At 46.0% G+C, this 24,098-nt stretch overlaps 2 protein-coding genes across 10 annotated transcripts in view; one reads left to right on the forward strand and one right to left on the reverse strand.

Moving 5' to 3' along the window:
* The window catches only part of TRIM66 (tripartite motif containing 66), a 47,182-nt gene extending 23,254 nt beyond the window's left edge, over nt 1–23,928 (forward strand). For 2 of the 4 annotated variants that reach the window (XM_050756080.1, XM_050756078.1), the window contains exons 11-20: nt 10,739–11,254; nt 11,416–11,608; nt 13,075–13,135; nt 14,033–14,207; nt 14,532–14,821; nt 15,280–15,406; nt 15,933–16,007; nt 16,423–16,575; nt 16,998–17,216; nt 17,963–23,928. In XM_050756080.1, coding sequence (XP_050612037.1) covers nt 10,739–11,254; nt 11,416–11,608; nt 13,075–13,135; nt 14,033–14,207; nt 14,532–14,821; nt 15,280–15,406; nt 15,933–16,007; nt 16,423–16,575; nt 16,998–17,216; nt 17,963–18,022 — 1,869 coding nt within the window. In that variant the 3' untranslated portion in view covers nt 18,023–23,928. The remainder of the gene's footprint in view (nt 1–10,738; nt 11,255–11,415; nt 11,609–13,074; nt 13,136–14,032; nt 14,208–14,531; nt 14,822–15,279; nt 15,407–15,932; nt 16,008–16,422; nt 16,576–16,997; nt 17,217–17,962) is intronic. The other 2 variants (XM_050756081.1, XM_050756079.1) reach the window with 1 other exon arrangement.
* Nucleotides 1–24,098, reverse strand: part of RPL27A (ribosomal protein L27a) — a 1,008,958-nt gene that overhangs the window by 50,519 nt on the left and 934,341 nt on the right. The gene's annotated exons all lie outside the window — the stretch shown is intronic.

Raw genomic sequence — 24,098 nt, forward strand, 5'->3', positions numbered from 1 at the left:
CAGTGCTCGGTTGTAGTGGAAGCCATGCAGAAAATGCTGCTTCTCATTTGCTGAGGTTCAGTTCTGTTCCTATACACAGAGCAGAGGAAAGGAGCTGAGCCACATACATGCATGGAGTCAGTGCTGCCTGTGTGAGTGGCCCACAGGGTTCCCTGAGCAGCAAGGGGTGCTGCCCTCTTGTGTGGCTGCAAGTTGGCAGTGGGGTTAGCAAAGGTCCTAGAAACTCTAACTTCTCATTTTGAGCTTCTCCTGCCCCTTATTAAAAGGGGCTCCTGTAGAGGTTTGGAGGGACAGATGGCCTGGCATTCTTCACGTGTTTCATAGACTTTTCATGGCTTGAACTCCCAGAAAAAGGACCCTCAAATTTGTCATCCTGGCTTAGAGGAACCTTTGGATCGGCAGAGAGAGATCAACCCTGACAGTGAGAGCCACTGGTTGTCTACAAAACTACTGCAATAAGGAAAAGGATTTTCTTTTTGAGGAAATTTGTTGTCTTGGAGCTGGGGTTGGGCAGGGTGGAGGGTGTGAAGCTCAAGGATAGCAAACAACATTCTGAGCTTTTTACCATTGAGTGATAATATTTTGTATAGTATTGTTCTAATTTTTTCATAGGTTTTTACATGGATTATTTCATTTTATCTCTTTATCCTAGCGATACTATGAGGAAGCCACTTTCTTATTTCCCTTTGAAAGATGTGGAAACTGAGACACAGAGAGGTTAAGTGACCCACCTAAGAGTTATACAGCCAACCCATTGGGCAATGTTAGGACCAGACCACAGGTCCTTGACAGCTCTGTGTTCAATGACTAGGTTAAATTGCTTCCCTTTCTGCACTGCAGTGTGACGTCTCACCTGCTGAATTTTCCTGTCTTTACAATCCTTGAAGTAGCCTGAGGCTTTGCTGGGGAGAGGTCTTAGGACCAGCCTAGTTTGGTATTGGTTGTTTTATCTGGTAAAGGTGTTTTGTCCTCCAGCCCACTCCCAGCCTGTGCTGGCCTGTGAGTGCCAGGAAAGTCAAAAGAATCTATCTGAAAGTCACGGACCAGAAGAACCTGTGGCACCATGCACGTTTCTGTGAGTTCTACACTGACTGTTTATCACCAAAAGAGGACTTTTGGTGAAGCAGAACATCTGTGTACAAGTACCTTGGAGCTGGTGCTTTGTGAGTCAATGGTGGAAACAGGTTGCTGCTGAAAATGAGATGTGAAAGTTCTGGAATGGGTTTTCTAGTGGCTTGAGCTCTGCAACCCCTTTTGAATGAATTTTGGTATTTGTCTGGCACCAGCTGTTGCCTAAACTTCCTAATCTTGGTTCAGTCACTCTGAAAGAAAGACCATGGCTACAACCCTACCACAGCAACCCTTACATCTCAGGTGAAGCTGGGAGACATTCTGATGCCTTCATTTTATGCTTCTGAACCAGTCAACTGCTGAAAAATACACACAATCCTTTCTTCAAGGGAGTTGGCTGGGTGCGGTGGCTCACGCCTATAATCCCAGCACTTTGGGAGGCTGAGACAGGCAGATTGCTTGAGCTCAACAGCTTGAGACCAGCCTGGGCAACATGGTGAAACCCCGTTTCTACAAAAAAAAAAAAACGCAAGAAAATTAGCCAGGCGTGGTGGTGCATGCCTGTGGTCCCAGCTACTCAGGAGGTTAAGGCATGAGAATTGCTTGAGCCTGGGAGGCAGAAGTTGTAGTGAGCCGAGATAGCGCCACTGCATTCCAACTTGGGCAACAGAGCGAGATTGTCTCAAAAAAATGAAAAGCTCTCATGGAGTCAAAGCTGTAGGCATCACAGAAAGCCCTATCTGAGTCCCAGTTCACCTGCAAGAGGGACCTTTCTTCTGCTGCTCGTAACATAGCCCCGGATCTTCAAGAGAGGACTTCGAGGCCACCAGCGTGCTATTCATGGCTTAGAAACCTGAGATGTATTTCCAGTAAATGATACAGAAGCAGTGGGCATTCCTGTGATGCAGATTATTAAGAGTGATACAGAGGAGTAAAGGATAATGATCAGGCAGATAGTATTTATACCATTATCAAAGCATTTTGATGCCCGATCTCTTAATTTGAGTCTTATAAAAACTCAGTGAGATTTACATTAACCTTTGTAGGAGGAAATTAAAACCCAGAGCTGGACAATGACTTGCTTAAACTCATTAGACCCTGGTAACTGTGAGTAAATACCAGGCATCCTGCCTCCATAGTCTCCAAAGCTACTGCTATGGATCAGATTGTGGGTCCTCAACCTCAGGGACAATCTTTTCCTCATAGCCTAGCCAGGACAGCAGCATTTGCTCAGAATGTTCCTGGGACCTGGTGAAGCTTTCTTAGGGCACAGCCTGCGTTCTGGTCAGCATCTGCAGAATTGTATGCTCTTTCTACTCAGGAGTCAGACCAAACACTCCCCAAGTCTGGCTCCTGAACTTAGCACACTCTAAGAAGCTTGTCTCCTTAGTTCTATCCTGATTTCATTCACCATCCAAACCTAAGATTTTTGTCTGGGTCTCCTGGCCCATGAGAAAACAGGTCCTTGCTCCTATCTGTTTAATAAGACAGAATAGTGTATAAAGTGTTTTATAAGTACTCCCATTCAAAATGATTTTTTTTTTTTTTTGACATGGAGTTTCACTCTTGTTGACCAGGCTGGAGTGCAATGGTGCGATCTCGGCTCACCACAACCTCTGCCTCTCAGATTCAAGTGATTCTCCCGCCTCAGCCTCCTGAGTAGCTGGGATTACAGGCATGTGCCACCATGCCTGGCTAATTTTGTATTCAAAATAATGTTTTTAAGTCAGTTTCCTACACTGGCCTGGGCAAAATACCTTTGACCAAATTCTCCTGAGTCTCCAAGGCTTGGGGTTTGAGGGTTCTACTCATCTGCCTTTCACTTCAGACTTACTAGAATCCGCTTACTCGTTTCCTCTTTCTTCTATCTCAGATTCTGGGATCCTCTTTGCTTTTTCTGTCCTCCCTGGATTATCAGGGCACTGGGCACTTTTCACTTCTCTCTTCACCACCCATGAACCTTTTCTCATTTGACTTCACTAAGTTATCATATATCTGCATGGTTACATCCATAGTGACAGCCTTAATAAGTACAAGAGCTTTCTGTTGAGGTGGAGGAAACAAGGGCAACAACTTTGCCATTAAAAATCAACATGTGAGGGCCAGGCACAGTGGCTTATGCTTGTAATCCCACATTTTGAGAGGCTGAGGCAGGTGGATCACTTGAGGTCAGGATTTCAAGACCAGCAGCCTGGCCAATATGGTGAAACCCCATCTCTACTAAAAATACAAAAATTGGCTGGGCATGGTGGCAGGCACCTGTAATCCCAGCTACTTGGGAGGCTGAGGCAGGAGAATCACTTGAACTTAGGAGGCTGAGAGGTTACAGTGAGCTGAGATCGCCTGACTGCATTGCAGCCTGGCCCACAGAGCAATAATCTGTCTCAAATAAATAAATAAATAAATAAATAAATAAATAAATAAATAAAAATCAACATGTGAAATTGCTTACTAGAAAAGTTACTCCCTTCCTCAGCCATCTGATTCTGTTGTTTCAAGATCTGCTACTGTTAAACCAGTTTACTTAATCTTGAAGTTGTTAAAGCATTCCTTTTTTTTTCTTTTCTTTTTTTGAGATGAAGTCTCACTCTGTCACCCAGGCTGGAGTGCAGTGGCATGATCTCAGCTCACTGCAACCTCCACCTCCCGGATTCAAGCAATTCTCCTGCCTCAGCCTTCTGAGTAGCTGAGACTACAGGCATGTGCCACCACACCCAGCTAATTTTTGTATTTTTAGTAGAGATGGGGTTTCACCATGTGCAGGCTGGTCTCAAACTCCTGACCTCAGGTGATCTGCCTAGTGCATTCACGTATTTTGAGTATTTAATTCACAAATCTGTTTCCCTCTCTCTTGTTTCCTTAGCTAGAGTGAAGGCCTTCAGTGTGTTTCCAAGACACAACTCCCAAATCTTTGGTCCCTTTTTCTATTGCATATTTACACAGTAGTCAGTTTCTGATGACTTTAACCGTCAGAACAAAAATCTGAAGCCAGAAGTGACCAGGCAAAGCTTTGGAACAGCAGCAAAAACAGCCATCACAAAACCCATGCATTATATTCTGTAGGAGATCATAAACTCATATATGGATATCTAGCCAGTGTTCTTGATCTAGCAAGCTTAAATATATGGTTTTCTTGGGAAAATTTTAGTTTAACTACATTATAGTAGTAAGCAGAGTAGAAGCGGAGAGTCAAGATTTCTATGAGGGTAGATAACAAGGGAGAAGACAAGAAACATCACTTGGAAAAGTGTCACGGTATGAGGTCATTCACTGAGAGAACAAGCTAAGCCCTACGTTCTTAGAAGTTCCTGAAAGCATCACTGAATTACTTATTGGTTCATCAAAATTCCTTGATATCACTAAGAAATGGTCTCCTTAGGCTTCTTATGCTCTGTTTAATAAGACAGAAGAGTGTGTAAAGTGTTTTAGAAGTATTCCCACTCGAAATAATGTTTTTAAGCCAATTGCATTTTGTTGTTGAAAGAGGTATGCTTCAGATAACTGGAAAATTTATGTGGAACACCACCCTATCTGCACTACTTTATCCCCAGCAATGTTATCTTGCTGTGAGAACCTGAAATTTATATTAAACTCAGGACATGTGCACTAAGTGTCTGTTTATTGATTTCTCAGTCATTTCTTACTAGGGCACTAGCTTTCTAGCTACTGGCACAGAATCAAGACCAGCCAGCCTGTTTTCAAGGCTGGTCCCAGATTCCTAGTCTTGGACCTGTATGAGCTTGGGAAATCTGGGTAACCACTCTGTGTTTCAATTTCCCTTCCTGTTAAAATGAAAGAGCAATGTTTTCTCTAAATTTTGACAATACCATGTGGCAATCATTAGAAAATAATGTCAACACATTGAACTCTAGAAACACATTTGGGTGGTAAGAGTGAGGAGAGAGAGAGGGCAGCAAGTAACAGAGCACAGGTCAAGCAGAGTTCAGGTTAGATAGGTGCAGGGTCACATAGGTGACTAGTAGCAGAGGTGGAAAGTCAGACAATTCAGGGAGGTCATAGATCAGGCAAGTTGTCAAGTCAGGTGGTAAAGACAGGTAGGTTAAATAGGTTAACTGAATCCATTAAATTAATAGGTGAAGTAATTTCAGATAAGTCAGGCAGGTGGCAAACAAAGATGAGACAAAAAAACAGGCAAGAAGAGGAAAGGGACAGGGATGGGAACACACAGTTTGGCGGAAGGGAAACGAGGAGCGAGATGAGATGCTAGTTAAGGGACGTAAGACGGAGCCTCTGTAGGCTCAGGGTTGTTTCTCTTCATCCTCCAAAGATGACCTGAGCTAATTATCAGAGTGAATGTGTTTTGGCATTTTGACTCTTCCTCTCTGAACTAGAAAATAGTTTATTTTCAGTTGTGAATCTCAAAATATACCTTTTCCTTCATGAAATCTGGAGGTTTTGTATGTGAAGAAGAAGTCAAGGTGTCAGTTACATAGTTGACAGCCTAGAAACCTCAGTGATACCCTCTGCATACTTTATAGCTAGAAATACATGTTTGCTCCTGTCATTTGACTCTGAACAATCCTGGGGTCTAGAGGGTGGGTGGTATCATCTCCGTTGATAAGTGAGCTCCCTTCTGCATGGGAGACACCAAGTGTCAGACAACCTGGCCATGTTCTCAAGCCCTTTCCCAATCCCATCATGCTCTCGAGAAATGCTTCCTCTCCTCCCAGGCCCTGGAGACTCAGCCTGCTTTCCTTGCTCTGAAAGTTGGCCCTACCCTTGCCCCAAACCCATCTTGTAGCACTGGCAACAGACTAGGATGGAAGTTCTCAAATCTTCTTTTACTTTTTGTACATGAAATAAGTATCTTTTGTTTTAATATTTTACAACCCTTTAGAGAGCTGATATAGTATAAAAATAACGAACACATAGCATATATAGGTTTTGGAAATGCCATTATTTCTGTATAGCCTGTAAAAATGGGGTTGGGCTGGCTTTCTCACAGCACTTTCTCTGAGTCCCTTCCTCCGTGGAAGTTTTCCAGGTTCTTGTTACTACTACCAGAGCTTCACCCCATCTCCTGATAGCATTGGCCTCCTTGAGATTGGCTGTGGTTGTGAGAAGGAAAGAAATCAGTCAAGTATGCAATATCTTGGGATGTATTGCTGACCTCGTATTGTCTTCTGGGTATTACAGGACCAGGTTCATCAGGTTCACCTCAAAATAAACTGCCATGGAGTTTCTGCAATTTTTCCACAGTTCAGTCTGCATGTCTTCTTCTCCCCTATCATTATGTTAACTCACATATGCAATAGGTAATTAGGACAGGAGAGCTGATTTCCCACGAATATGATCTCTACCCCTAATCTGGGAAGTTTTGTCCTTGGGGATTTTATCTTGTGCATATCTTGTGAGATATGGCACCTGACCATTATTATTTGGGTGGTCTCGTGTGGATTTTAGTGCTCTTAATGCTTGGCAACAAGGATCTATCTAAGAAGAGACATCTATATAATTCTCAATATCCAGCATGGGTAGATTAAATGAACGCCACAATCGCACTAAACATACATGTCAAATAGGGGAAAGGGGAAAGAATCCAGAGCAAAGGATTAGGCTGTCATATATTGCAAAATGGAATGAAATAGTCACTGGGTATTCTTGTTCATAGATAAGGAAATATAGAATATTAGAAAACTATGGTAGTGCATAACCAGGACAACAAGGAGACGTTAAGGAATGCAGGCCTGGGCATGTTTGAGATAGTCATTGATTTTTGGCCTTGGTCCCTTAAGCTGGGCTTCATTCCTAGTTTGCCCAATTTGGTTTAAATATTCTTTCCACCTTGCTTCTCTTCAACCTTTCTTATCTTGGCACTTAGACTGTGGAGGAAATTGAAGGTTTTTAAAAACTTGAACACTATTAAACTACTAAGGAAAATATAAAGAGCATACTTTGGAGAGATAAACAAAAGATATTTAACTCATCTGTGTTTAAAATTAAGAATAGAAAATATAAGCCTACTAAAGCAGTTACATAATAAGGGAAAGAGGTAGGGAAAGAAGAGAAAGAGATGATAAAAGAAAGCAGGACAGAAAGAGAGAGAAGGAGCTCATGAGAGAGAGGGGGAGAGAGGAGAAGAGAGGGAAGGAAAAGAAATAGAATAGAATATGACAGATAGTGAAGGGGAGTAAGCCCAGAGACGTATAGAGGGAGACAAGTCAAAATTAAGTTGTAGCTTTGGTACCGAAGATCTGGATTCTTTTTATTTATTTATTATTGTTATTATTATTATTTTTGAGACAGGGTCTTGCTCTGTTGCCCAGGCTGGAGTGTAGTGGCACAATCTTGGCTCGCTGCAGCCTCAACCTCCTGGGTTCAAGCAATCCTCCCACCTTAGCCTCCAGAGAATCTGGGATCACAGGCCCATGCCAGCATGCCTGCCTAATTTTTCTATCATTTGTGGAGATGGGGTTTCACCATATTGCCTATGCTGGTTTTGAACTCTTGGGCTCAAGCAATCTGCCTGCCTCGGCCTCCCAAAGTGCTGGGATTGCAGGTGTGAGCCACAATGCCCGACCAAGGTCTGGATTCTAAATCTATAAAAAATCTACATCAAATCTATTTAATGATAGAATATTGAAAGGATCCTCTGAGATCAGGAATGAGACTAGAATGGCTACTATCACTGCTTCTATTCAATATTGTACTGGAGGTCTTAGCTAGTGGAGTGAGGCAAGAAAAACAAATGTAAAGAAAAAAGAAAATAGATTTACCATTCAGGATGGGCGTAGTGATTCATGCTTGTAATCCCAGCACTTTGGGAAGCTAAGGTGGGAAGATAGCTTGAGCCTAGGAGTTCAAGACCAGCCCGGGCAACATAGCAAGACCCTGTCTCTACAAAAACAAAAAATAAAAGTTAGCTGGGTGGGGTGTTATGCGCCTGTAGTCCTAGCTACTCCGGAGGCTGAGGTGGGAGGATTGCGTACTTGAGCTTGGGAGGTCAAGGCTGCAGTGAGCTGTGGTTGTGCCAGTGCACTCCAGCCTGGGTGACACAGCAAGACTCTGCCTGGAAATACAAAACAAAAACTTACTATTCATGGATGGGCATGATTTGTGTGCACAGAAGATCCAAGACAAAATCCCAGAATGACTTTAGCAAGGTCTATACAAAGTCAATATTCAAAAATTAATTGTATTTCTATATACAATACACAAACAATAAAGAGAAATGGAAATCTATAAAATTATGTTTTACAATAATATGAAAAAACTTAAGATGCTCTTCTGAGCCTCATCTTTGTCAAGTGTAAAATTAGGTCTGCAGCAATAATAATAACAATAAAAATAATAGCAGCAGCAGTAAAAACAACTGGGGTTTATTGAGCATCTACAGTATGCCAGATATTGTTCTAAATGTTCACATGGATTGTTTCTTTTAACCTTTAATGGTTATTGTGAGGATTAAATAAAGTAATATATGTAAAACATTTAGCAAATTGCCTTGCACATAATAAATTCTTCATAAACTTTAGCTGTATAAAAATAATCATTATTTTAGAGAGACTCATTGACTAAGTTGTCAGTAGACCTAAGCTGCTGTTCATTTGGCTAAAGATTTGTAGAATAAACAGTCCTGTATTAGTGTTGTTTTGAAATTTTAAATAGCTCATTAATTCATTTATTCATCCAGACGCTGCTCTTGGGTCTAGGAATACAGTGAGTAAGCAAAATAGATAAAAATCCACACCCTAATGGAGTTTCCACTTTAGTAGGGGAAACAGACATTAATCAAATGATATCACAGATTGTGGTATGAGGCTGAAAGTATAAGTACAAGGCATATGAGAGCGTAAAAGCGGGAACCTGGTCTGGACTAGAGAATGAAAGAAGGCTTTCTGGCAAAAAATGTTAATTGAGCTGAGTTCTGAAGGATAAGTGGAACAGGGCAGGGCTAAGAGAATCCTCTATGCAGAGAAAGCAGTTCCTCTGAAGCGGGTGAGGATAGTGGGTGGAGGGAGAGCTTGGTATGTTTCAGGAACTGGAAAAAATGAGTGACGAGTTCAGAGAATGAGGAGAGGGTTATTGAATGAGCTATGGCTACAAAGGAGGACAGAGGGACAGGTCTTCAGGGCCTCGGGAGTCTTGTTAAGAATTTTTGCAGTTATTCTAAGAAGAATGGAGTGCACTGCGGGGTTTTATGAAAAGAAATGATGTGATTGGATCCGTGTTTTGAAAATATTTCTCCATTGAAGAGGCTACTACTGTTGTCTAGGGAGATGTAAAAGTAGGTTAGGCTAGGGCACCATCAGCAGAGGGAAGAATTAGTGGGTATATTTGAGAGATGTTTAAGGGGTAGAATTGATGGGGCTTGATATTAGCTTGGGTGTGGCAGGAGGGGTGCTTCACTGATGCCTCCTTCATAGGATCTGACTTGCAGATCTGGATGACTAGGAGTGGCTTTCACTGAGATGAGGACAGTCTTCATGGCAAAACAGCTTTAGTAACTATATTGAGACTTGAGAATGTATTTGAAGTATTTATTTTCCTGTGAAAATTTGAATGGGAAAAGAAATGACAGATTCAAGACACTGATTTTGGAAACTTAGGTAGATATGCCTAATCCCCATTTTCTCTTTGTTTTTCAAAAGATGTGAAATTGTTATATATTTAGTCTTTTTTTAAAGGGCAAGGATATGAAACTTATACATTCCTGAAGGTTATATTTAGAGCCAGTCTCCCTCATTTTCCCCAAATCTGTCTCTTCAATCTGAAAAATGGAATGGATTCAGTACAGAAATCTATGTCTTCAACTTCTTTTTATAAACCTTTTACATCTCTTCTCCTCAGATGTAAGAAAATAATTTTGGAGTCAGAACATTACTGCCTTATCCAATGATCATACGGATTGGGTGATATTAAGATTTAGGTGCTTTGAAGTTCTCTGCCTCTGGTTTGGAATATCTTTGGCAGGTATACTAGGGCCAGAAAAGACCTCCAAATATCTTGGTTAAAGCCTACATCAAATGCTAGTAGTGCTTGGAGTTGATCTGAACAAGCCCATAAGAAGGCCCCGGAGTTGACCCAGGTTCCCCAGGACTGATTGGAACTTTCTGAGCCTTGGCATTCTCTCAAAGAAGATCTGAGGCTGATAAGAGTTTGAACCTTCTAAATCCCCTGCTACTTTTGTATAGCAGAAACTATTCTATAGCACTCCTTGACGGAAAGAGAAGCCGCTGGTGGTATAGTCAGAGGGGAATTTGAAATTAGAGGGCAGTCCCACAACCTGACCCTTTGCTTAGGTACAGGACTAGGGTGAGGGATGTGGCTGACTGTGTGTGTGTGTGTGTGTGTGTGTGTGTGTGTGTGTACATGCCTCAGGTCAGGCAATAAGTTCTCTTTCTCACTCTTGCTCTCTCTCTCTCTCTCTCTCTCTCTCTCTCTCTCTCTCACACACACACACACACACACACACACACACAGAGTCCTCTGCTTGTGCCTCTCTCTGTGTGTCATAGCCTAGCAGCCTCCTTGGTTTCAGGAAGAGGAACAGGGCTTCATTCATTGCCTGAGTTCCTGGCACCTACCAGACTCTGAAGCCAGAGTGGAATTGGAGCATGGGAGCTCCTGTAGGTTGGGTCCCCCTTCTTCCTCCCTCCATTCCCAGCTAGCAGCCTGACTCTACCCCTTGTCTCTGTTCCCACAGCACTCTACCTCGGTGAGCATCATGGGCTTTTCCAACACTCTGGAGATGGAGTTGTCATCTACCAGGTTGGAGAGGCCCCTAGAGCCACAGATCCAGAGTGTGAGCAGCCTGACATCTGGCGCCCCCCTGGCAGTACCAAGCCTGCTGAGTGCTTCCCCCAAAACGGTGTCCAGCCTGACAAGTGTTCAAAACCAGGCCATGCCCAGCCTGACAACCAGTCACCTACAGACTGTGCCCAGTCTTGTGCGTAGTACATTCCAGTCCATGCCCAACCTGATGAGTGACTCTTCTCAGGCTATGGCAAGCCTGGCAAATGATCACCCTCAGGCTGGGCCCAGCCTAATGTCTGGTCACACCCAAGCTGTGCCAAGTCTGGCAACTTGTCCTCTGCAGAGCATTCCTCCAGTTTCTGACATGCAGCCAGAAACTGGGTCCAGCTCCAGTTCTGGCCGAACTTCAGGGAGCCTGTGCCCCGGAGATGGGGCTGATCCCTCCCTGGGGAATGCTCTGTGTAAGGTAAGTCCTGGGGAAATGCTATTCAAACTTCCTTTGCTCATCAATGGGCAAAAGATTGGCCACTGGGACCCTTATTCTGACCTTAGCTTAACAGTTCTGAGACCACTAATGACAACCATGTCTGAGTTCTTTGATTCTTGTTGATATTTCTCTTTTGAAAGATGGAAAGTGAGGATTCCACTTGCTTCACTGACTCACTGGGGCAAGGTTCCATAGCCCCTGGTCTGGATGCTTCCAAGGACTTGACTATCCCCTCAGAACTGGAGGAGCCAATTAACCTCTCTGTGAAGAAACCACCACTGGCACCAGTGGTCAGCACATCTACAGCTCTGCAGCAGTACCGGAACCCAAAAGGTGAGACTCAAGCAGCCTGCCCTTCGTGTTGGCCACAGAGTTGAGCAGATGGACTCAGCACTTCTAGGTGAGATAGAGGCCAGCAGACAAGCTCTAAGCTGGGGAAACAGTGCATCTCTCTGAGGTTGAATTTACTTCTCTCCTCCAGAACTGTCTTAGTAACACCTGTTCTGCTTCCCTCACCATGGCCATGGCTGATCTAGGCATGGCCAGGACTTATTCTCTTTGTAACACTCCCCAGGCAAAGAGTCCTGGGGGTCTGCATTATACCTAGGGGGAAACAGAACTCAGCCCAGGAGGGCTAGCCTTGACAAAATGTTATAGGGAAAAGAGCATGTCTGACTTTGGAGTCCAATAGATGGAAGTTAGGAAACCAGTTCTCTCTCCCTCTGATTCTTGGTAAGATACCTAACCTCCCTCAACTGATTTCTTTCTCTCTAAATGGGGCTAATTGCACCTACTTCATAGGCTGCTGGGACCAATAACCATAGTGAAATCATTTGATAACTTACTCTGAATAGTAAGGATTTTCCTGGTACCTGACAGTAATGTGGATTTGTGTTGTGCTTCGTAGTGAAGGGAATTTGGACCATTGGAGATTGGTTCTGATTCACTTCTCAGCTACCCATGCCCTTTCTCCAACCAGGCTAGGCTAAGTTTGTTCTTCTGTGGAAGGTGAGGGCTAGTTGGGAAGTCAGGAAATGACTCCCTGATGATCATTTGGGACTTTTTTCGTTCAATGTATGATGCGTGTTTAATTTGTAATGATTAGTCTGTTTCCTATACGTGTAATAAATGAAAATGAAAGACATAATTTTTCTCCTCTTTTTTTCACACTGACTGAAAGGCCAACTGAAAAATTATTGGTTCTTATTACACATAATAATGTAACTGCGTTTTATGCAGTTAAACATTTTAGACCCTGCTTGCCCATGTACAGTGCCTAGGACCATGCCTGGTGCTGAATGGATGCTAGTTCCATCCTTTTGCCCCACGACTGCCTCCATAGACTGCCTACTCAGGGGAGAACTCCCTGGGAGCCTCTTTTCCATGGAGTGTGAGCTGGATTCTTAAGCACTGCTGGAATCCCAGCACTTGGCTGACAGGGCATAGGCTGGACAAAAAGACTCCTCAGAGGAGGCAACACTGGTGTACTGAGAACAAGTGATTTCTGAGCTCGTCTTGAAGGTGAGAAACTGGCCCATCAGTGCCTGACCCAATACTCACCCATAGGCAGCCTCTGAGTGTTACTTGTGTTCATCTTTTTAAAAGAAGGTGGCTTCCTCCTCTCAAGAAGGAGATCCATGGCAGACTTGTTACCACTATGAATGACTATAGTGTAGATAACTACTGTATGACAGGTGTGTGGCCAAAGGTATGAATAGCAGATATAAGTGGAAGGTATGCATGACAGGGTTTGTTGCCACAAATGTGTGTCACAGGTATTTATCTGTCTTTTGCCTTAGAGTGTGAGAATTTTGAACAAGGAGCCCTAGAGCTGGATGCAAAGGAGAACAAGAGCATCAGGTAACAGCCTCCTGACTAATCTCCCTCCCATCCATGATTTCACATCCTGAGATGTTGGCACAGGGAGGAAGCATCCTTGATGAATTAACTGCAAGTGAAAGAAATTTGCCTGCAACTGTCTTCTTCAACCCCTCAACCTTCAAGTGGATGTCTGGGATGGTTGTGGGAGGATGTCCTGGTTCCTGCACCATGAGGCATGTGCTCTGGGTGCAGTCCTTGCACTTCAGGGAGCTCCTGTCTTTGACCAGGACTACACCAAAGGGCTTCCCAGTGGCTGACAGGGCCTGGCCATGCAGAGCTGGGCCAGGAAAGGGCAGAATGTGGACCTGCAGAGTCCACATTCAGAGTCCAGTTCTGAGAGGATCTGGAGTAGCAATTCAGCTGGGGATTGTATTAGTCAGGGTTCTCTTGAGGCATAGAACTAGTAGGATATATATATAAAACTTTATTAAGTATTAATTTACATGATCACAGGGTCCCACAATAGGCTGTCTGCAAGCTTGAGGAGCAAGGAGACCCAGTCTGAGTCTCAAAACTGAAGACCTTGGAGTCTGAGTTCAAGGCAGGAGTGTCTAGCACAGGAGAAAGATATAGCCGGGAGGCTAGGCCAGTCTCTCCTTTTCATGTTTTTCTGCCTGCTCTATATTTGCTGGCAGCTGATTAGATGGTGCCCACCCAATTAAGGGTGGGTCTGCTTTCCCCAGCCCACTGACTCAAATGTTAATCTCCTTTGGCAATGCCCTCACAGATACACCCAGGACCAATACTTTGTATCCTTCAATCCAATCAAGTTGACACTCAGTATTAATCATCACAGGGATCATGGATGTTTCTGACTTAAAGGTTGGGAACAGAGGAGGATCCCACCAAGACCCCGGGGTGTCTATCTTGCTGCAGAGCCTTCAACAGCGAGCATAAGATTCCCTATGTGCGACTGGAGCGACTCAAGATCTGTGCTGCCTCCTCAGGAGAGATGCCTGTGTTCAAGCTGAAGCCACAGAAGAATGATCAGGATGGAAGCTTCCTGCTGATCATCGAGTGTGGTACTGAGTCCTCCAGCATGTCCATTAAGGTACCACTTTGCTCTGCCTTGGCCTTAAACCCTGGCCCAGCCTAAGAGCTTATTCTTTCTGTTACTGCCAGAATTCTGACTCTGGGACCTTTCCTGAGTCTCTGATGGAGCTGCAGCTCCACCAGACGTTGTCCCCTGCTGCAAGGGGCCTGTGAGATGCATATTAGGAGTGAGGTGTCCCAGCATTCATGGGGCTTGCTTGCTTGGGGTCCTGGAATAAGTGGCTCTCATGTAGGCACGCAGGGCCTGCCAGTCCCTCCCTCCCCTCCCTCGAGAGCTTGTTGGTTCTGTGCTCTGGCTGCCCAGACTTACTTCTTCCCCAAGGTCAGCCAGGACAGACTGTCTGAGGCCACCCAGGCTCCAGGTCTGGGGGGAAGAAAGGTCACTGTCACTTCTCTGGCTGGGCAGCGGCCATCAGAAGTGGAGGGCACATCTCCTGAAGAACACAGACTCATTCCTCGAACCCCAGGAGCCAAGAAGGGCCCCCCAGCTCCAATAGAGAATGAGGACTTCTGTGCTGTTTGCCTCAATGGCGGAGAGTTGCTGTGCTGTGACCATTGCCCCAAAGTGTTCCACCTATCCTGCCATGTACCAGCCTTGCTCAGCTTCCCAGGGTGAGTCATGCCAGTCCAGGACCATCACCTGGCTAGTAGGGTTACCTTCCAGGGATGATTATTCCAGGCCAGGCCCACAGAGTTCCCAGGATGGGCTTAGTCCCCTCTTCTGGACCTGCTTTTTGCGGGTCTGTGAGTTAATGGGCCTGGGTATCTTCTGCACACAGATAGGTGGATGTTTGACATTTAGTTGACTTCCTTTCCACCTCTTTTCTCACCTTCTTCTTGCATGTGGATTTGTGCCTATACTACTAATCCCAGTCTCCCCTAACCCCTGTTTTTCTAGATTCACTAAACTCTGAGTTACTGAATTTCTTCCAAGCCTGTGGCTAGGAAGCCATTTCTTACATGGAAAGGCCAGGGACTCAGCTTCCCATGCCTGCCATAGGGCAGAGGGAGAGGGAAGGGTGCTCTGGGCAATGTGCTGAGTCCTAACATGGCCTCACCTGCCCCTGCAGGGGAGAGTGGGTGTGTACCTTGTGCCGCAGCCTGACCCAGCCCGAGATGGAGTACGACTGTGAGAATGCCCGCTATAACCAGCCTGGAATGCGGGCATCTCCTGGCCTAAGCATGTATGACCAGAAGGTAGGGAGGAGTCTTTGGAAGCAAGGTTCCCTGCCTTTAGCAGCCCCCTTCTGCCTACAGGGTCTGAGGGCTTTCAGAGGGGATGAGGGGCTTTTCTGGATACCTTTCTTTGTGCTATGCCTGACAACTTGGCCCAGGGGTGTTTGGATGATTTTCCTTCTCCCAGCAGTTTTCCTCTGGCTTGGGAACCTGAATTGCACCTTAGTATGGCAGCTGGCACCCTGTGGGACAGAGCCAGGGAGTTATCAGGGTCAGCATCTTTTTTTTTTTTTTTTTGAGACGGAGTCTCGCTTTGTCGCCTAGGCTGGAGTGCAGTGGCGCGATCTCCACTCACTGCAAGCTCCGCCTCCCAGGTTCACGCCATTCTCCTGCCTCAGCCTCCCATGTAGCTAAGGACTACAGGCGCCCACCACCACGCCCGGCTAATTTTTGTATTTTTAGTAGAGACGGAGAGGGTCAGCATCTTTAGTTCATACTGAGGTGAGACCAGAACAAAGTAACTCTGTTGCCAATTCTGATTTTGCAGAAGTGTGAGAAGCTGGTATTGTCCTTGTGCTGCAATAACCTCAGCCTGCCCTTCCATGAACCTGTCAGCCCCCTGGTAAGGAAGGCCATGCTGTTTCTGCCTGCTATTGTCTTTTCTGCTCAGAGGGCCCAGGCCTTGGGGCAGGAGCATCATAGTTCCCAGGTTGGGCTCAGAGCATGGCCACTGGAAGTAGTGACAATATTAACTTGTGGATAGTCCAGGGGACTATACGAGGTCCTACATGGCCATTCCAGCCTCCCCCAACACAACTGCTACTGTATCAGATCTGACTTGACAGGTGACACATTCCTCCTTTTCCCTTTCTCTTTGTCTTCTTTCTCCATCCTTTTCTTCCTGCTGCTCATCATTCCTCCTCCTCTTCTTTCACTTATATTCCAACTCATTCTCCATTTCTTCTTCCTTCTTATCCACACCTCCATTTCTTCTCTCACCCCCTTTGCTTCCTTCTCCTCATGTCTCCTCCCTCAAGGCCCGGCATTATTACCAGATTATCAAGAGGCCCATGGACCTGTCAATCATCCGGAGGAAGCTGCAAAAGAAGGACCCGGCTCACTATACCACCCCAGAGGAGGTGGTATCAGATGTGCGCCTCATGTTCTGGAACTGTGCTAAGTTCAATTATGTATGTCTTGCCTGTTTTCCCTATCTCATATTTCCCTGCAACCCCCGGACTGTCATGGGTGGGTAGCGGTGGGAGTTAGGTTTGGTCTGGGCTGCCATGAGGACTGGGGAGCAGATTCTGGGGGCCTGCTGTGGTGAGTGTTTAAAAGCTCTCTCCCACACTCAGGCCTTAGCATGGACTCAGGAAAAAGGGGAGGTACTAGTGACTGGCCATCTGTGGATACCTATTGGGGTCAGTTCTGCCTTAAGAGCTGCTACCAAACTAGTTTTCCTGAGTCCTCGGAGAAAAATGTCAAGTTCCAGACACCTCAGGAGACCCCTCCAGGCTTTGTGCTCTGTGTAGCTCTTGGGGGACCTGGAAGAGATGGACTAGTAGAAAAGGGCTAGACCATCAGACCATCACTGCTCTCCTCCCCCCATCAGCCTGACTCTGAGGTTGCAGAGGCTGGCCGCTGCCTGGAAGTGTTCTTTGAGGGCTGGTTGAAGGAGATCTACCCGGAGAAACGGTTTGCTCAGCCAAGGCAGGAGGACTCAGACTCTGAGGAGGTGTCTAGTGAGAGCGGATGTTCCACTCCCCAGGGCTTCCCGTGGCCTCCCTACGTGCAGGAGGGCATCCAACCCAAGAGGCGGCGACGACATATGGTAAAGAGTTACTGCCAGCCGGCAGCAGGTGGGTGGTGATCAGGCAAGCAGAGGGGCACCCAAGCAGCAACCTAAGGCGAAGCTGTTCGGGTGGCGCAAAAAATAATGATGACAATGAACCCCCACTTCCAGCCCCTTAGCCCCTAAGGAAGGCAGGGCAGTGCAGGGCTCATCAATGCCAGTTACTCACAAGACTTGAAATTCAGAAAGGTACCTGTCCCTGCCCAGGGTAACCCAGCATTTAGCAGCAGACCTGGGCTGAGAAACCAGTTGTCCTGATTCCCAGTTTGGTGCTAGCTACACTACACTGTGATTGTGATGCCCCTAAGGAGGGAATTACCTGGTCTTAGTGCCTGGTTTCTATTTGGGTTTGAGGGAGAGAGGAAGGGATCTTTCTTAGCCCCTTGGTGTAGCTAAGGAAGGAAAGGTATTGCGTGCAGCAGAGAGAGCTCTTCTGATCTTTGGGCTGGTCCCACCTGTGTAGACCAGAAACGTCCATTCAGTGCTGTTTAATTCCACTGAAATGTTTTGCCTGCCTACTGTGTGCCAGGGTCTGACCAGCCATCCCCAGTTGTTTACCATACTTAGCATACAATGTTTAGTGGCTTCAGTAAGTTTTACTGCTGCATTCCTGGGGTAGAATAAAATACTTTGACTCTGCAGAACTGCAATCTTGACATAGCCTTTTCATGTTAATAAATCCTACATTTGGCTACTTTAATTCCAAATATGTATTTTTCTTTCAGGAGAATGAAAGAGCAAAGAGAATGTCATTTCGCCTGGCCAACAGCATCTCTCAGGTGTGACAGCCAAAAGGAGACTGGGCACTCTGGCAGCTGTTGTCCCATCCTGTTGACCATTCCTCCCCATCTTGCAGTTTATCCTCTTCAGAATGTGGATGGTAGATGAGTCTCATTGAACTGTATAGTGCTCTTCTTTGCCATTTGCATCTACAGCATTTGTTTGGGAGCCATAGTGCATCTACTACAGAGAAGATTTCAGTAATAAACAGGAAAGAGGAGGGTATTTATTATTACCAGAGTAATCAGATGTATAGGCTGCACTTGACAGGACCACACCTGGTTAGGCTTGGGAGGACCTACTTTCCTTAGTGAATTTTTTTCTGCCTAGGAAAGCAGACCTGTCTCACCTTTTAGTGTCCAGGGCTCAGGAGCCATGTATATATCTGAACTCCTCCTGGGCTCAGAAGTGGGTAAAAGAAGGGAGAGAGGTTTAGACATATGGTAGGACTGTGATCCCTGGCCCAGCACAGCCAAAGACTATCACTGTTTGCCTTTGCTTGTCCTGTCTGGACAGAGGCACCTGCCATGTGCACACTAGTGGAGGCTTCTAGAGGCCGTAGGTCTCAATTTGTGCCTATTTGAGTTCTAATGGTTTTCAGGGTATTTGTTTTGCATACTCACTTTCCTGATGTTGACTTAGGTGGCTGCTGTGAAAATGCTGTGGATGGTATGACATTCTTGATTGAGCTGGGTGGCTCTGCAGAGACCACTTACAACTTCTGGTTCAGACTTCACTTACGGACTTAGAAAGATGTCCACTTGAGAGCCCGCCCTCTGTGCTACTTACTCTGGGCTAATTGCACTTCTTTAGGGTGAGAACCCGCCTTCCTAGAAGTGACTGTTGGTGCTTCTCAGTGGCCATACCTTTTATCATCCTCATTCAGAGGTCTGGATCTTGAGTTCTGCTTGTAAATACTGTGAGGCAGCTGCTGTCTGCTTCAGGTCCAGAGTTCCATGGGTGGAGAGAATAACCCACAACCAGCTCACTCCTCTGCGCCTCTCCTCCTGCTTAGAGATTCTAGTTCTCAACCTCTCCAAGTTCATAAGCCAAAGATCAGAAGTGAGTCTTCTGACTACCCCACCTCGAGGCTGTCTACAGCCCCCCAAAAGCCAACACTTTACTGGCAGCCCTTTTTGTTGGAGGTTAAAGAAGGCCTCAGGGACCAACAGGGGCTAGATCTAGACATTCCTGGGGGAAGTTTGTCTAAGGTGGACAGGGGGAAAAATCAAGAGGCAAAAAGCCAGTGTGCTTTGGTGACCATGAAGCAACCTCAGAGCCTTAGTTCTCCTGGAATGCAGAGAGAAGCATTCTGCAAGCCATGGGAACAGGCACTCAAGGCTGCATCCTGAATGGATCTGCATGGTCCTCGCAGGGTGTTTGTGAGGATACTGGAGGTCAGGCTACCTCCCAAGCAAGAGCTTGGTTGAGAGGGAACCCATTGCTCATATTGTTGGGGGAGTTATGAACCTGATATGTCAGTGGCCAGGACTGAGATGGCTCTCCCTGGTCCTGTCATTGCATGGCTAATTTCAGGGGAGTCTAAAGTCATGGATTTGTTTCTGCTAAGAGATGAAGTTCAAGGATGTTCTTGTTTGCAGGGCCTTCACTAATAAGCAATTTTTTTGAAAATTAGAAAACATTTCTTCTCTCTTTGTGAGTTGATGGTATTGCTCATTTCCTTCTCTACCCAACCTCAGAGATCATCTTCACTGTAAAGCAAACCATGCCCCTTGGCTTACCACTCTTTCAGCAGCACATGCCACGTTCTCCTAAGCAGATGGGCTTCCGTGATCCCGTTTTCTAGTTTGGGGTAACTAAGTCTTCAATGCTTTACTAGTCCGGCAGTCTTTGGACTTAGGCTTCTGCCCTTTGAGACTCACATGACTTTCTGGTTTGGGATCTGGTCAATTCCCTTTAAATTTTCGAATCTTCTTCTATGTTCAGTTGGCTTGGCAAAGTACCCTCTGTTCTCGTGTCACTAATTCCTGCTCTAGGTCGTCTTTCCTTTGTGCAGCCCACATTCCCACCATCCCTGTGAGCTTTGTTGTACTTGGTGTTGGGCAGCCGGTGAGTGTTGTGACAGGCTCAGACTTGATCCTTCCTCAGGACCAACTGGAGACCACAAATTTAAAGCAGAAATGCCTGTTAAAAACTTGGCTTTCCTTATATCAGTGAGGCTTCCAGCTTGGATGTGGCCTCTTGGGCTCAAGGATCAGCTTGCTGGGCCAGGGGCATCTTAGTAATGTGCTGGAGAGACACATGCTCCCTTCTCATCATAGAGAGCCTGCATGCTGAGAGGCTCCCTTGAGACACCTGCCTCTCCCTGGCTTTTCCCTTAGACCTAGCCACCAGAGTTTTGAGTCACGGTTTTGTTTTGTTTTTTCATGAAAAACCAGAACATGACTTAGAAATTAGAAAAGAAAAGAAAAAAAAAAAAATCCTGCTAGCCAAGTGACTGTCTGCAGGGGCTCTTCATTAACATTTGGGCTGATCCTGCTTTTGACTTATTCCCATAATGGCCCAGTTTGGAAGTCTGCCAAGTCTTTTTGTTCTTGACAACATCGTGCAGTGGAAATATGGTGAGTTCTAGATTCTTATGGGACAGCATGCGGTTCTAGAGGAAAAATTGGCTTCTTGGGTGTGCTGAGAAATAAGACAGTAAAGTGGCTTCAGTTGATGCAAAGGGGATTTTAGTTAAAAATTGGTTCAGGATTTTAAAATTTTATTTTTTGGCCAGGCGCGGTGGCTCTTGCCTGTAATCCCAGCACTTTGGGAGGCTGAGGTGGGTGGATCACCTAAGGACAGGAGTTCAAGACCAGCCTGGCCAACGTAGTGAAACCTTGTTTCTATTAAAAATACAAATATCAGCCAGGTGTGATGGCACGTGCCTGTAATCCCAGCTACTTGGGAGGCTGAGGCAGGAGAATTGCTTGAATCTGGGAGGTGAATGTTGCAGTGAGCTGAGATTGTGCCATTGTACTCCAACCTGGGCAACAGAACGAGACTGTGTCTCAAAAAAAAAAAAAAAAAAAATGGTTCACGGTGAACTTGCAGAGCACTCTTCCACAGAACATGGGTAGGTTAGCCCTGCCTGACTTCTAGCAATTTCTAACCATACACCTTGCCTGCCTCTAGTACCCCTACCTGAGTGGCAGCCACCAGACCCTCCATAGGCTCTGTTCCATGGCAGTCCTTGCCATCCAGCCCGGCGGGCTCTGGCTCCCTCCCTGTACCCATTTTTAGCAACAGCCTGGCTCCTAAGACCAAGGCGCCTCCTTGTTTGTTCCTGGGCTCTGTTCTGCTCCCTGTCTCACTCCATGGAGTCACTTATAGTCTTCCTTTCTGAACTCCTGAACTGAGCCTTTGCTCCTTCTGGATCGCCACCTCCTGGGCTTCTTCTCCCTCCCTCAGTACTGCCAACATTGCTCTGCTCCTTCAGTCCATTTCCATGACATCAGCCCTCTCTCTCCTCTTCTTGTCTTTTAGCTTTCTCCTGGACTTCTTCTTCTCCCCAGCATGAACTCAGAGCCTATCACACCCTATCACACACTGATGTTTTTATCAGCATCCTGAACTTTCTCATGCCCCTCAACTTCTCTCTTTTTTTTTTTTTTAGAGAGAGTCTCGCTCTGTCACCCAGGCTGGATTGCAGTGGCATGATCTCGGCTCATTGCAACCTCTGCCTCCTGGGCTCAGGTGATCCTCCCATCTCAGCCTCCTGAGTAGCTGGGACTACAGGTGCATGCCATCATGCCTGGCTGATTTTTCTACTTTAGTTAGAGATGGAGTTTCGCCATATTGCTCAAGCTGGTATCAACACTCCTGGGCTCACATGATCTGCCTCCCTTGGCCTCCCAAAGTGCTGGGATTACAGGCATAAGCCACTGCGCCAGTCCTATCCCCTTCAATTTTTGCTAAAACTATAAGCCATTCTCCATTTTCGTCATCATCCTATTTGCTGCTTCCACCTCCTGGGCTGCTAAGCATGACAGATTCACAGTTGGCAGCCTTAGTTGAGCTCTCAGTATTGACTGGAAGTTCAACTTGTTGTGACCCTTTTTTTCCCCCAGCCATGCCTCCATCTTTGCCCTCCGCAAATGACTGAGCTCACTGTCTACTTCACAGAAGAGAGCCCCTAAAGCAAGACCTTCCTTGCCCGCTGCTCCTCTCTCCCCTCTCATTCATCTGTGTCTGTAACTCTCCCCATCCCCTCCGTTCTTGCTCCTATTTAGTTCTGTCTGTCTTGAATACTGTTGTATGTCCTCCAAGACTGCTCCCTCGCTTAGTTCACTGCTCCCACTCCCTGGAGTCTCCAGCCTCTGTCTCCACTGGTTACCTCCACACAGCCTGCAAACAAGTTCTCCCCAAGATTAAAACAGCATTTCTCAGAGTCTGTTACCCCTTACACATTTTCCTTGTTAGCCAAGTTACTTTAAAAAAGAAGCTTTTTAAACTGATTCTTCCTCAGCTTTTCTTCAGCCCTCTACACTTTTTCATAAAAGTCACCAGTGACTGCCCAGTTGCCAAATAGAATGAACACCTTTCAGTGCTCAGCTGTCTTGACCTCTCTGCAGCATTTCACCCCACCCACCAACCCTCGGTGAAACAACCTCCTCCCTTAGCTTTTATGACACCACAAGTCTCTGGATTCTCAGAGAATCCAAAAAAACAAGTCTCTGGATTCTCTCCTCTTACCTCTCAGCCCACACAGGCTGAGCCATCCTTGAAACCTAGACAGGGGGAAATGTCTGTGGCTGTTTGTGGTCTCTTCTTTTCAGGAGTTGGGTAGGCAGGAAGAATTACAGCTGCTCCTGCTTCCTCTGTCTGTCTATTTCCTGCGTCCCTTCCTTTTCCTGAACTCAGTTCTCCTCATGCCAAGCATGTTTATGAGCTCCTGCTGGGAGGACAGCATCTGTGAGTCCTTCCCTGTGTCTCTCCCAGACAACACAGATATTTTAGCCATGTTTGCTAAGAGACCCCATCTAAGTCAGCCCGAGGGTGTGGATTAGGTTTTATAGCATCCAGGCTGCAGTCTGGCTAAACTGGATTACCATACTGGTGGGCAGCTCCTCGCCATGATCCTGCACCAGTTAGAGCCTGCTGCAATTGAGAAGGAGTCTGGGATTGTGGTAAGACATGTTTCCATGCACGTCAGTGCTGCTAACCAGGGGGAGAACCTGGCAGGGTGGGTGTCTGCTGCTACCATTGGGATGGAGGGAGACTAGGGAGTGTGGTGGCTCCTCCCTTGCTGGGGCTCAGATGGAGTCAGCATGACTCCCTATATCAGGGCCTTTTCCACCTGTGCTGATCACCACCAGCTGCTTGCTCCAGTTGTTTCTGGAGTTGGAGGCAGCTATTGGTTGCTTTCTTGGAGGTAAGGAGGTACATACTAGAAAGATACCTGATTTGAGAGTCTGAACACCAAAATTTTTGGCTCTTTCCATTATGAACTGTGTGACCTTGGATACAGTTTCCTCATCTATAAAGTTGTAGTGGAAGAATGGCTGAGAACAGTGATCTCTCAGCTCTCCAGCTGTAAAGATGTTAATTATGACTTTGACTCTAAAGATCAGGCCACATAAGGAACAGGGGAATTCCAGGGGTAGGACACAGCTGGGAGAGTCCAGACCAGGGCAGGGAAAGGGGACTCACAAGCCAAACAGAGCTGCTTTGAGGAAAGTTCTTATCAGCTGGTGCTGCTTCCTGAGCCATATGCCCATTCCTCAAGCTGTACCCCCTTTCTTGGCTATTTAGGATGAGTTCCTCCTAGACCCTTGTTAGGAGTGGCTATTGGATCCAAAGCGGTAGGGGCATGAGGGAGGATATTTTAAAGGAAAGTATCACTGATCTTAAAAGGACCTATACATTCAAGAAAGAACAAATAAAAAATAGCACTTTTCTTTACCAAGAATTGTGTCCTGGAGTGTTTTTCAGCGAAGATAGTTGAACCTGTCGCATGGCCTTCTTGCCCCTAGATCTCTACATCGTAAGAACTCAAGGTGGGGAAGAATAGCCTGGGAGGCCTTTCTCTCTAGGGAAGAACTCACCTCTCTGCTTTTTCTTATTATTATTATTTTT

The sequence above is a fragment of the Macaca thibetana genome, chromosome 14 (genome assembly GCF_024542745.1).
Source record: "Macaca thibetana thibetana isolate TM-01 chromosome 14, ASM2454274v1, whole genome shotgun sequence".
NCBI classification, from domain to species: Eukaryota; Metazoa; Chordata; class Mammalia; order Primates; family Cercopithecidae; genus Macaca; species Macaca thibetana.